At 47.0% G+C, this 12,712-nt stretch overlaps 1 protein-coding gene across 3 annotated transcripts in view; it reads right to left on the bottom strand.

Annotated features, from left to right (window-relative positions):
* Positions 1–12,712, bottom strand: part of TNFAIP8 (TNF alpha induced protein 8) — a 114,108-nt gene that overhangs the window by 33,612 nt on the left and 67,784 nt on the right. Inside the window, exon 1 of one of the 3 annotated variants that reach the window (XM_044263419.1) lies at positions 5,681–5,897. The exons of the other annotated variants lie outside the window; for them this stretch is intronic. Within the exon in view, the coding sequence (XP_044119354.1) occupies positions 5,681–5,753 (73 nt within the window). The 5' untranslated portion in view covers positions 5,754–5,897. Of the gene's footprint in view, positions 1–5,680; positions 5,898–12,712 lie in introns of those variants that run through there. 3 annotated transcript variants of the gene reach the window in all.

Below are 12,712 nucleotides of genomic sequence, written 5' to 3'. Positions count from 1 at the left end.
CAGAAAGAGCCAGGGCCTGGGTTCTCCACTTTCTCCTCCAAACACCTGGTCTCTCCACTCTTGGTTTCTCAGACTGGGGTACAAACAGGTGCAAGATCACAGGCAGCATCCTCCTGAGGGCCAGGCTTGACAACAGGGGAGGGTCAGAACCATAGAACCTCCATTCAATTCCTGGTTCCACTTTTTCTCACTGTGTGATTTGGGGCACAGTTTTTAACCTCTCAGATTTCTTTATTGTTTTGTGCAATCAACACAATAGGTTATTATACAAAGATTAATTGGATAAGATAAAGAATCAGATGCTTAGCACCACGCCTGGCACAGGGAAGAGCTCAGCACATTTTAGTTTCAAAACTGTGTCTTCAGTCTTCAAGGCAAGTTGCTATGGGCCCTGACCCCAGAGATCAAAGACACACGCTTGTTTTGACTCTACCATTAAGAGTGGAGAAGTTAAGAAACCCTAAGTAGGTTTGTCCGTTAGGTTGGGAAGGCGCTCCAGAAACTGGAAGAAGTGTTCAAAGGTTTTCATCCTATGACATGATCTCATTTTAAATCGATTAATTTGATAATGCTTTATTAGGCTCTCCACTGTGAAAGGCCCTAGGTCAGCCTCTGGGGATTCAGGAAGTAAAACAGGCACAAACCCCACTCTGAGAAGGCTCAGAGTGAAGTGGAGGGAAGGGAAAAGACAATTAGTAATAGTAATTAACATGAAAATACGGTACAATGGAGGAGAGTTTAGGGTGTTAGGGGAATGCCGTAAAAAAGCATCTACTCCAAACTGGGTCCGGGTGAAAATACTGCCCATGCAAGAGTGATCCCAATGAAGGAAACGGCATTTGTAGATGGAACAAGGGAGCGCAGGAGCAGGACAAGCCCAATGGGATAAAGATACTGGTTGTTCTTTAGGTGATTTCATCTAGGAACTCCCTCCCTGTTTCTGGAGCCCTCATTTTGCAAGAGGTGGTAGGAGTTAGACCCCATCTCCCACTTCCAAAGCCGGAAGCTGGCATTCCCTTTCTGGCTCCCACCCCGGGGGTAGCAAGGGGCAGATGCACACAATCTTACACTGACCCAACCGATTGCTTACTTCAGGGGTTTCCGAATGCTGAGGATGACCAAAACCCAACCAGCCACATCTCAAGTCCCAGGAGTGACAAAGCTGAAAAATATAGCGGAGGTGAAGGCTGAGGTGAGGTTCTAACCAGGCGATTCCAGGGTACGGCCTCGGGTCCATCTCCTGATGCATTTCAGGGGCCCATTCTCAGACTGTTTGTGGACGTGTGAACTACGCTGTGTGCTTCCAATGAATTCCTCTGCTTATGACACCACAAGTCAGTTTCCACTTCTTAGAGCCAAGAGCCCTGATAACACAGGGCATTATTGCCACATGCACACCGAGGGCCTGCACCCAGGGACAGGGGAGAAGAGAAGGAGATGCAGCTAACAGATAATAAGGATGATGAAGAGCCAGACGGAAGACGAAGATAAACGAGAGGGCAGGGTCCAGGACGCCCGCAGATGTGTAGTCTGGAAGCCAAGAAGAGAGCAATGATATTCACGGGTAAGACAAAACACAGGTCAGATTTGTGAAGAGGAAGAAGTGATGGGCTCTGTCCAGACCTGCTGAGTTTGATAGTCAAAGCTTGGTGCGTACCAGGAAGCTGGTTCTCCGAAGAGCTGAGAAAGCTGGAAAGCCAGGAGATCAGACAGAAAACAGCTAGAAAAAGGGAAGGAGAGCAGGACAGTGTGGCGTCACTGGAGCCTGGGACAGAACTGCAGGGCACAGCAACACTGGTCTCCCAGCATAAATGCTGCAAAAAAACCCAAAACCAAAACCAAAAAACCTAAAACCAAACCAAGTCAAGCAAGATCAGGACAGGACAAATATGAAGGCTGGCTCACTTGTGATTCTGGCAGTTTCTGACATGGTGGAGAAAAAGACAGAATTTGGTGGGATGAGGGATGACAAAGATCGAGACAGTAGAAACCGCGGGGAAAAAAAATTTTTTTTTGAAGATTTAATTTATTTATTTGCCAGAGAGAGAGAGAGCGCACAAGCAGGGGGAGCAGCAGGCAGAGAGAGAAGCAGGCTCCCCGCAGAGCAGGGAGCCCGATGCGGGGCTTGATCCCAGAACCCTAAGATCATGACCTGAGCTGGTGGCAGACATTTAACTGACTGAGCCACCCGGGTGCCCCTCATTTTATCAATGGGCAATGATCACCTCTTCCCACTCCCAGTGGGGAAGAAAGCAGACATGGTGTTGACCTCAAGAGCTTGTGGTCTGGAAAACAGATGCTGAACAAACAGGGTCAGGGAGTGGAAGAATGAGTGGTCTGAGAGAGGTCAATCAGGGGTCCTAATTTAGGCTGGAGGTTCAGAAAAAGCCCCTCCAAGGAACCGAAAAGGGGGTCAGGTGGGGAGAAGGCTACTTCCGGCAAGAGGACCAGCAAGGGCAAACACTCTCAAGTAGGGAGCTGAGCACATCGCTGTGCAGAAAGAAAAGGACCGAGAAAGCTGTGGGGTCCTCGGAGGGGGTGGGGGGCAGGGTGAGGAGCCCCAGGTGGAAGGAATGGCATCCCCTGAGGGAAGGACCCCTGCTCCACAGACACCAGGAGGCAGGGTGTGGGTGAAGGTGAGTCTGTCACCTTGGCAGCAGGAAGTCGAGGGTGCTGTGTAAGGGCTACTGTTTTCTTCATGAAACGTCAGGCCTGGTGAGCAGACAGGAGAGAATCTGGCTGAGAGGTAGGATGGGTGTCAGGGACTAGGCGGGGGTGGGGGGGAGGGGATCGGGAATATTATTATGGGCCACGGAGGAGGAGCTGAGCTCACTCACAGCTCAACCCTTACTTCTTCCCAAGTCCCCACAGAGCAACCCCTCCCATCCAAGGGCTTTCTCCCTTCCTGATATCAACACTGTAAGAAGTGGGACATGGGAGTCCTGGATCCCTTCATGCTTAGGACTAGAAAGGTCCTCAGAGACCTTAGCTGCCATTCAGTTTTTTCCTATTTCATAGTTAAGTACTTTCCATAACAGGATGCCACTCAATCTGAAGAATGCGGCCATCAAATTATCTCCTGAGGAACCCCTGTCCACTGGAAACCGTTGATAGCCTCCTTCCCACGACCTTCCCCTTTTTAACACACCGTGCGTCTCCCTTCATGTCTCTTGCTCTCTTATTCACATCATGCCCAGCTATCTTAAATTCATTCTGCTTTTAATAAAGTGAGGCCTGGATGATCTCTCTCTGTTTCGTACTGAAGCACAATCACCGATTCATTTGTCAGCAGGCAAAATGAAATCAATTCTCTAGGAGGTAGTTCTAGACTAGGATGGAGGTTCAGCCCTCCTGGCACAGGGTCAAGTACGTTCTAAGCTCTGATGGCTTATGACAATATCCCTAGTCATTTGCTTCCACATTCACAAATATGTCAGCCTCCAAAGACTTCTGAATCGACTTCAGATTTAACCCCAAAGAAAGTATACTAGTCCCTCACTGTGGCTCAGAATAGTGACTTAAAAGTATTCCCCAGTATGGCAAATCAGCTACAAAGCATCAGAAGGCAATTTTTTTGCAATGTAGACATTGTGAAGAGTTTGTGTTGATCTCATATTAAATAAGATACTGAAGTCCATCAGGAGGAAAGAAAAAAAAAAGCTAAGGATTAGGAAAAGAATCAGTAGGGATAGAGAAGATAATAAAAAATAACTTACCCAGTGTGGCTCTTTTCATAGACATCTGAGAGGTAGTAGACAAACAGAAGGTTCTAGATCACAGCTAATACCAAATCTTACAAGAACTGCCCAGGACACGGACACACACACATACACAAATACCCTTTACTTCCTAGCAGAAGTTACAATGATTCTATTAATACAGTATTCATTCCAACTCCCTAAAGAGTTACTCCATATTCTACCCTAACTGCCATCAACTTAAAACTGTAGCACCTTCTTATTATTTTTTAAAAATTCTGGGCTTTCTGTAAAAAGCAGAAGCCAGATACATTCCTGCAGGTCTGTAGAATGCAAATGACGGTGAGTGGAGGCCAGGGACCACCCAGGGGCCTCATCACACTCCAGTTTTTAGGTGAACATCCAGAGAACTGGGCAGGAGGGAAGAGTGCGGAAACTACTAGAGGAATATGTTATCAACTTTGGGATACTGTGTTTCCACCTCCTTTTTTCCCAGAAGAAAGGAAAAACACACTCAGAAAAAGAAAAAAAAAAAAAGACAAATTTAAATGCTGCTTGTAATCTACACAGAAGTTCACCAGGCTGGATTCTCTTGGCCCGTTTCCTATTTGCCTTCGACTCCTTTTGACTGTACTATAAATTGCTGTTATAAAGACAGAAAAAAACATCTACTGGCACATAGTATATCAGGACAGAGGCCACAGCAAGGAAACATTAATCCCTCCCCTCTCCATCAAGCTCAAAAACAATGCTCCTGGCTGTCATTTTTCATGCACGACAGCCTTGTATTTCTATTAAATAAGCCTCTCTTACAGACTGCTTCCCCCACACTGCATAATAAGGTAAACACTAGCCCACAGAGACTACGTTATGAAACACAGAACTCTCCATTGGGAGGAGAATCAGTAAGAGACAGAAGAAGACAAGTTTCAAGGGATCTTGCTAACTCCTGCCTACCAAGTGGAGAATGATGGGGCTCCCTTCTATTCCCCAAGCTCCCAGTGGCTGCTGTGACTAACTTAAAAGTTACCAGTTTCCCAAGAGACTACTTGAAAAGAAAAGGAATTTTTATAATTATGAAGAGTCTTCTCTCCTACTCTCTACTTTTCCCCAACTAACCTTACTCCCACCCCCACTTACAAGAGGACTTTTGTATACATAAAGTTTCAGGAAACAAAGCATACAAACACTCACACACAAATAAACTCCCCGATCTAACACCAGCGTATAATTGTGTTTTGGTTGGAGTTTTTCCAGCCGTGTCACCCGTTTTCTGTTAGGAGTAAATGAAACCCTTTGCCTTGGCAAAGTTAGAAACCGACAAACTTTCCTCAGTTGCAAGCTGCACCAGGCGCCCCTCACATCTCTCTGATCCCTTAAGCCCCCAACACAATGAACTCCCTGCTGGACCGTCAGCAAGGGGGAAAAAAAAGAAAACACACACACACACACACACACACACACACACACACAAACCCACCAACCAACCTATTTCCCAAATGAAGATCTTTCGCTTCTCCTCCTCACTCAGCTTCCCCTTTTAACCGGAAACACAAGGAGTTTCCAATTTCTGAAACCCTTTTCAAGGGACCCCAGACTCTTTGGGCTCTTCCAAGGGGACTCGCTTCAGGCTGTCCTGATGCAGGCGGTCAGCGCTTTCCAAAGCACATTCTGCATTCTTGGAGCCAACACAGGGGGCCGTTTGATGTCCAGATTAATCTACAAAGCAGCCTTTAGCAGACTGGCTGAGCTAGGTCCGAGAGTCTTCCTCCTCCCGTCTCTAGCAGCCGGGCGAGAAGGATACAGAAGGGCTCTGCAGACTCCACTCTAACCGAGCTGTGAAGACGCAAGGCGAGGGACAAAGTACCCACCGCTCCCCTTAAACTCCCATCTACTCCCCTACTGCGCCTTTCCTCCACATTCCTCCGCGGGACTTGGCCGCCCCCTACCCTCCTCCTCTCCCTGACAAATCAAAGTCATACCTTCCTTGGATTCTTCTGCTTCGCAGTGCATGGTGGCAGAGTAAGGGGCCGCAGGGGCGATTACCGCGGACATGTACTCGGACCAGCTGCAAGTTCGCTCCGAGGCCAAAACGCACACGCCAGAAAATAAAAGGAAGCAAAACCACTAAAATCAAAACCTCCCCGGGGCGGAGGGCTGGTTCTGGTGCAGGGATTTTCAGGGGGAAAGTTCTGCAAGAGTGACGAATCGCGTCTCAGCTGGGCGGCGGGAGTCCGCCCCCGGGCCGTGCGCTCCGGCCGTCGCTGGGCGGAGGCGACCTGGCGCGGCTGGCAGGGCCACGGGCGCACGCAGGTGGGGCGGAGGCCGGGACCACAGCCCAACTGTGCGAGGAGGCAGGGCCGAGGGGCGCCGGGGGCAAACGTGACCCAGACGGGCTACGCCTGGGAAATAAATGCGCAGTCAGGAAAAAGGTCTTACTCTTCTGAGCGCGCGCTGCAGTCGTGCAGAAGTAAGAATTGCACACGCGGTCAAAGAAACACCTCTGGATCTCCGGATGAACATTTTTCGGCGCCCAGTTAACTTGCCTTGTCCTGGACATGGGGGATCTTCTATGCCAGGAAAATAAGGATGTTGAAGCTGCTTCGGGTTGTACGCTATTTTTGCAGGAAAATAACGTGGATACTGGTCCATGTGGCTGGAAGGACCAGTTTCACCGGGCAGCAGGGCCTTTTGAAGAAAGTGGGGGCGGCCCTCGCCTTACCTTTGCACGGGAAGACCAGACAAAGCGGCTTACTCAGCATAACCCGGGGGAGCACTCTTCCTCAAACCCCAGGCTGGCGCACGAGCTGCTCCGAGTTAGCCCCAAGGGTGGTCCTCGGAAGGAGAGCGCCCTTCCCTCCGCGCGCCACTCCGCCACTCCGAACAACCAGGTTACATTCCTTCCAGATGCCAAAGGGGGTGGTGCGGGGTGTTCGGCCTTTGAAATGCTGATAGAATGGAAAGTCTGCAGAGCCTGGGGAAGACCACTCAGTTCTTGCCCTCAGGTCCGATCCCCTGGCCCTTAAAATCGGCGGAGAGGTGGGCGTCCTGACTTCGGAAAACCTTCGATCTTCCAAGGAGCGAGGAAGGGAGCTGACCCTGATGTGCCTGTCTTAATGGAGGTAGTTTACAGAGCACTAGTTCCACCACTGATCTAAGGCAAAAATCCTCTAATAACGCACCTGAAAGATCGATTTGGGAACTGGAAGAAAACTTTACTTCCCAGCGACTTTCTTTTTCCTCATTTCCCATTTTTATATGGGAAAACAAAACAAAAACAACAACAAAAAAAGAGAAGACGCTAAGATAAATTTAGTGAAAAGAATACAATAAAGACATGGATTTAAAGAGCCTGAATTTATCATTTTTATGACCTTGAGCAAATTCTTTACTCTCTCTGCACCCCCCCTTCCCTGACATGTAAAATGAGGATGAAAAGTAGTATTTGTTTTACAGATTTATGTTTGGTATGAAATAAGGTAATACAAGCAAAAAGGGATTTGAAAACCCTAAGTACTACATAGATTATTACTAACTATTGCACCATTAAAAATAAATTTTTGTAAAGGATGCTCAGGTATTTTACTTCCATATTGAGTTCAAACAGGAAAAAAGGATTTATGCAAGTCACAAGTAGAAGTGATTATAAATATTAATATCAGGCCTAGATATTAAAGCACTTCCTATTGCTGAATGATTCCAACATGCCTAAGACCCTAAGCAGACTTCTATCTCAATTTCACTGCAAGGGCAGGATGGCGAGAGGAAGGCATAGCCAATGGAGAAGAGAGAAGGGGAGAAACATCTGGAAAATATCAGCATTGCAGAGCCTCCTGAAAAGTGACCTCACCACAAAAAGGTTAACACTGTGCATCCTTCTGAAAGTCACGGTTAACTACATGGTCCCCTCTGCCATGCATTCTGGGTCAGGAGCGGCGAAGATGCATACTTCTCCCTCAGTGACCTCAAACTTCCAAAGGAGACTTGAGATCATTTTGAACCCAGAGAAATGCTCCCTCACCAGTAAGAAGCGACATTCCGGGTCCTTCCCAAGGCTTCATTCTGGGAGCCCTCCCTCCCGCACACCTATCACCTGCCCTTGTCCTCCCTCCCGAGAGCCCAAATGTCCATAGATGGCCACCAGGACCCCAAGAGGACCTTAGCAGGTCCTGAGTCACACAGATAAGATAGCTCCCATTCAGCTATAATTGGACTAGGATGCAACACCTCCTTCAAGGTGATCATTATGCAAATTTAGACAACCCAAACTCCAAGCCCCAGCCGCTGCAAGGAGGGCTCCCTTTCACCTTCTTCCTTCAGAAGGGGCCCTCCTGAAGGACGTTTATTAAACATCTTTTTGCAAGTCCAATTACGGACAAACCACATGAGAGGCGCCAAAAGACATGTCCCTAGTGTTCTGTTTGTTTTCACACCGGATTCACAAAAAGGCCTTCAGGTTAGACAAGGAGAGAAGAACTGCTGAATGAACAGTCCCAGAACAGTCCCATTCCTGCCAGGTCAGCCTTGTAATTCAATTTAGAGTCATTTTCAAGGCTCTAACTTTGAACACCTGAAAAAAAAAACTTCTTTAGTATTTAAATGCAACCCAGCAGTCACCTTGGGGAAGGATATCCTGGTCTAGCTTAAGAACAAGGAATGTGCAGCCTATTTTGAAAGACTGAGTGTGCACAAGGACGCTGTTCACCTTGGTGCAAAAAGCACCATCCCAGATTCCCAACCTGCAAAGTGAAGCCAAAGGGCAGCTGATTCTCAGGCAGCTGAGTGGCTTGCCTGTCACTTCAGATCTGTGCTCCCTCAGTCATTTCATCTCGATTTTGCTCGGCTTTTGTTCCAAAGGGGATTAGTCACTCTTTAGCCTCCAGAGACTAATGCTCTAGTACCTTACAAGGATTCACCTATCGTACCCAGAATCTGTTCACTCTTGAATATTTAAGAAATCCTCCCACTTGCTTTAGACTGGCCATATATAGTTAGAAGTCACACCAACAATCATTATAGGCCAGCCGATACAAAATAGCAATTAAGTTAGCAGCACCTGTACCATACCATACTGAATACCATACTGCACTTACATACTAGGTTGAACTTCGACTCATGTGGAGCAATGGGTCTTCTCCCTTCTGTGCCAAGATGGGAGAGGTAAAATGCTGTCTAAGATTCTGGTGGTGTTTTCATTCATCAGGCAATATCAAGTATGTGTATGTAGCACATGTCAATGGGACCTGCTCATCTGGAGCTTATTGGTATAATTTTGGTAATCCTTTTTTTTTTTTTTTTTTGGTCAGAAAGAGAGAGACAGAGAGAGACTGAGCAAGCAGGGGGAGCGGCAGGCAGAGGGAGAAGCAGGCTCCCCACTGAGCAGCTCCCTGCTCCCCATGTGGGGCTCGATCCCAGGACCCTGGAATCGTGATCTGAGCCAAAGGTATATGCTTAACTGACCGGTGTCCCTAAAAAAAAAAAAAAAAAAAAAAAAAGGATTTTATTCAGACTTCCTAATGATCTCCCTTGGATCATCATACCCATTTTACAGATAGGTCATTCAAGAAATGGAGGTTAGGGCGCCTGGGTGGCTCAGTGGGTTAAGCCGCTGCCTTCGGCTCAGGTCATGATCCCAGGGTCCTGGGATCGAGGCCCACATCGGGCTCCTTGCTCGGCAGGGAGCCTGCTTCCTCCTCTCTCTGCCTGCCTCTCTGCCTGCTTGTGATCTCACTCTATCAAATAAATAAATAAATAATTTAAAAAAAAAAAAAAAAAAAAAGAAACGGAGGTTATATGATTTGTTCAAGATCCCAAAACTAAGTAATAGTATTCTTCAGACTGCAGGCTTCCTCTCTAGACTTTCTGACTCTAGGAAATTATTCACATAAAAGTCAAGTCCTTTATTTTGCAGAAGGGTAACTCAAAGACGGCTACACTGGGAGGTTTCCAGAGTTCGAGCTCACCAGGAGGCTAACATAGCTCAACTCACTCTGTCTGAAGGCTTAGATCACAGGCTCCAATGAAAGTTACTCCATTCCTGATAGTTGATGTTTTAAGTAAGCTATAAGTTCAATAGCTTCTATTTATTCAGCTACATGAAACCACTACTATATATATATTTTTTAATTAAAAGTTCAGTCAGGACCCTAACTAAAGCTGCTGGGCTATGAGTCTGCCAAGAGCAGGGAAAACACCACCAGGCTTGATGGGGGAAGAACTGGGACTGACCACCATAAACCCAGGAAGTACCACCTCCCGTACATTCGGAGGCAAATCATACAAACTCCCTTTCTTGAATGACCTATCTGTAAAATGGGTATAATGACCCAAGGGAGATCATTGGGAAGTCTGAATAACATCTTTTTTTTTTCTTCTTCTTCTTTTAAATTCCTTCTCCTCTCACTTTTCTTCTAAAAATGGGAAAGCCAGAGGTGCCTAGGTGGTGTAGTTGGTTAAGTAAACTGACTCCTGGTTTCAGGTTATTTCATGATCTCAGGGTCATGAGATCAAGCCCCACACTGGGCTCTGCGCTCAGTGCAGAGTCTGCTCAAGATTCTCTCCCCCGGGTGCCTGGGTTGCTCAGTGGGTTAAGCCGCTGCCTTTGGCTCAGGTCATGATCTCAGGGTTCTGGGATCAAGTCCCGCATCGGGCTCTCTGCTCAGCGGGGAGCCTGCTTCCTCCTCTCTCTCTCTCTGCTTGCCTCTCTGCCTACTTGTGATCTCTCTGTCAAATAAATAAATAAAATCTTAAAAAAAAAAAAAATTCTCTCCCCCTCTGCTCACTGGCTTGTTCTCTCCCTCTCTCTAAAATAAATAAATAAATCTTAAAAAATTTTTTTTAAATGGACAAGCCACTGAACCTCTTTGGGCTTCTGTGTGCCCATCTATAAAATGGGGTCCATGCCACTTACTCAACAGAGGAAAAACAATAGTGAAATGAGGCAGGAATGTGACACAGCACTGAAAATTCTGAAATCTCTCCTTGCACTCTCTCCTGAATACTTTCGTGAATGAGGCCAGGTTGTTTTAGGTTGTGGAGTATGTATCTGGAAGCCCTAAATGCTGGCCCTACAGACATTCCAGATAGGAACGGCAATCTAACGTGAGGGGTCCAGCAACAGAACGTGAACAAAGAAGGACTGAACTTTCTTATTGTGCCCAGTTTAACGGGGCACACAGGGGTAACATGAGGGGGGTAACTGATGGGATTCACCAGGGAGAAGTAAGGCAGGTGTGAGACTGAGCTTGGAAGGCACCATGTCACACCAGATTCATGAATAACCGGGCTTTCCTCCAGAAAAGCAGCTAGATGAAAAAGTGACCAACAGTGATAGTCACAGAAACTCCAATTTGCAGGTAACCTTGGCACTCATGGCTCTAATCCTCTAGGTGGCTGGTGAAGCGATCTCTCACTCACATCCTAGGCAGTAAGTAAGCATTCATCCAGACTTTCCCTGATGACCTCTAGGCAGAGACGCACTCTTTTGAGAGCCTCATCTCCTTTATGATCATTAGGAGGTTCCTCTTTAAAAGAAACTGCAACTCAAGGGCAGTGACTGTCAAATTCTTGCCACTCTAACCACCATTTTACACCTTCCGGCAAGGAAATAATTCTTTAACACAACAGAGACAGATTTGGGTTGGCGGGGGGATAGCAAGAGCCGGAGGGGCAGAGGGAGGAGAGAATCACCAGCAGGCTCCATGCTCAGTGCAGAGCCTGATGCAGGGCTTGATCTTATGACCCTGAGATCATGACCTGAGCTGAAATCAAGAGTCAATTGCTTAAGCAACCCATTGCTGGAGCCACCCAGGTACCCCCCAAAACACAGATTTTTAAATTGGATTGTCTTTTTTAACAAGCCAGGGGAGATCCCTCTCGTGTTGGCTGTAACGGACTGCAGTTGAACTTAACATGGAAACAGTTATGCAATTTTCCAGTGCCAGCCACACATCTGGTACTGGTTATGATGAAGAATTCAGAAGCAAGCCTCTCTGGATGAGTAGGCGGCAGAGATCATCTCTTTTCTCTTCCACGCGCTCACGCTAAGGCCGTAGAAAACGCTGCCAAGACAGGTTGGTTAATTGCATGTGAGGAGTGAAGAAGCTTCATTCTGGTTTCTGAAGAAAATGTGAAATCCACAAGGCAACAGAAGTCGTGCTTTCTATGTGGAATTTGGACCATACGTTGATTGCTGATCTGAGATCCATTTGAAAGTCTAATCTGCTCCAAGTTGTCCTGATTTGCTTTTGACACTGAGTTTCTGACATGGGTAGAATGGCTATTAAATTAACATCTGTGCCAACTAGTCACTGTTGAAGGGGCAAAAAGGCTGGTAGGCAGAGCTCCAGGGCCGGGCAAGCTTGCCAGGTGAAAGCAAGGCTGAAACTCAACAGACAGACTCAGCAGGTGGTAAAACTATGAACCAAAGCAGAACTTCTCCAAACAGCATTTGGGGTGGGGGGAAAGAGAGGGCTGTTTTGTAGGTAGCACTGAAAGGCAGGGGTCCTTTTTCCATTTGAACAGGTCAGGCTGCAAAACTTCAGCCACTCAGCTTCTCCTTAAAGAAGAGCTGTAGAAATATGCAACTGTTATGATTCACTAAGTTGGAGACATCACCAAAATAACTAACTTCTCTGAGAAGCTGCTAATATGAACAAGGGTGCCTGTCTGATGAGAAAAAGCCTTAGGAAGCCCATCCATTTCCCAGAAGACACAGAAGAGAGTTGAAACTCTTCCCCTTACTCAAATCTACTCCAACAGACTTCTGACTACTGAACTCAGCAAAGTGCCATCATATGCCATTTAACTTTCTCAATTTTAACGATGTACAAGCAGCCCAAAAGAGAAAGAGAAAAACCGTAATCATCTAAATGCATTTGCTGAGACACCTGGGTGGCTCAGTCAGTTAAGCGTCTGCCTTCAGCTCAGATCATGATCCCGGGATCCTGGGATCCAGTCCAGCATCTGGGCTTCCCGCTTGGTGGGGAGCCTGCTTCTCCCTCTGCCTGCCGCTG

Source organism: Neovison vison, chromosome 1 (assembly GCF_020171115.1).
Source record: "Neovison vison isolate M4711 chromosome 1, ASM_NN_V1, whole genome shotgun sequence".
NCBI lineage: Eukaryota > Metazoa > Chordata > Mammalia > Carnivora > Mustelidae > Neogale > Neogale vison.
This window is presented reverse-complemented; position numbering and strand designations above follow the sequence as displayed.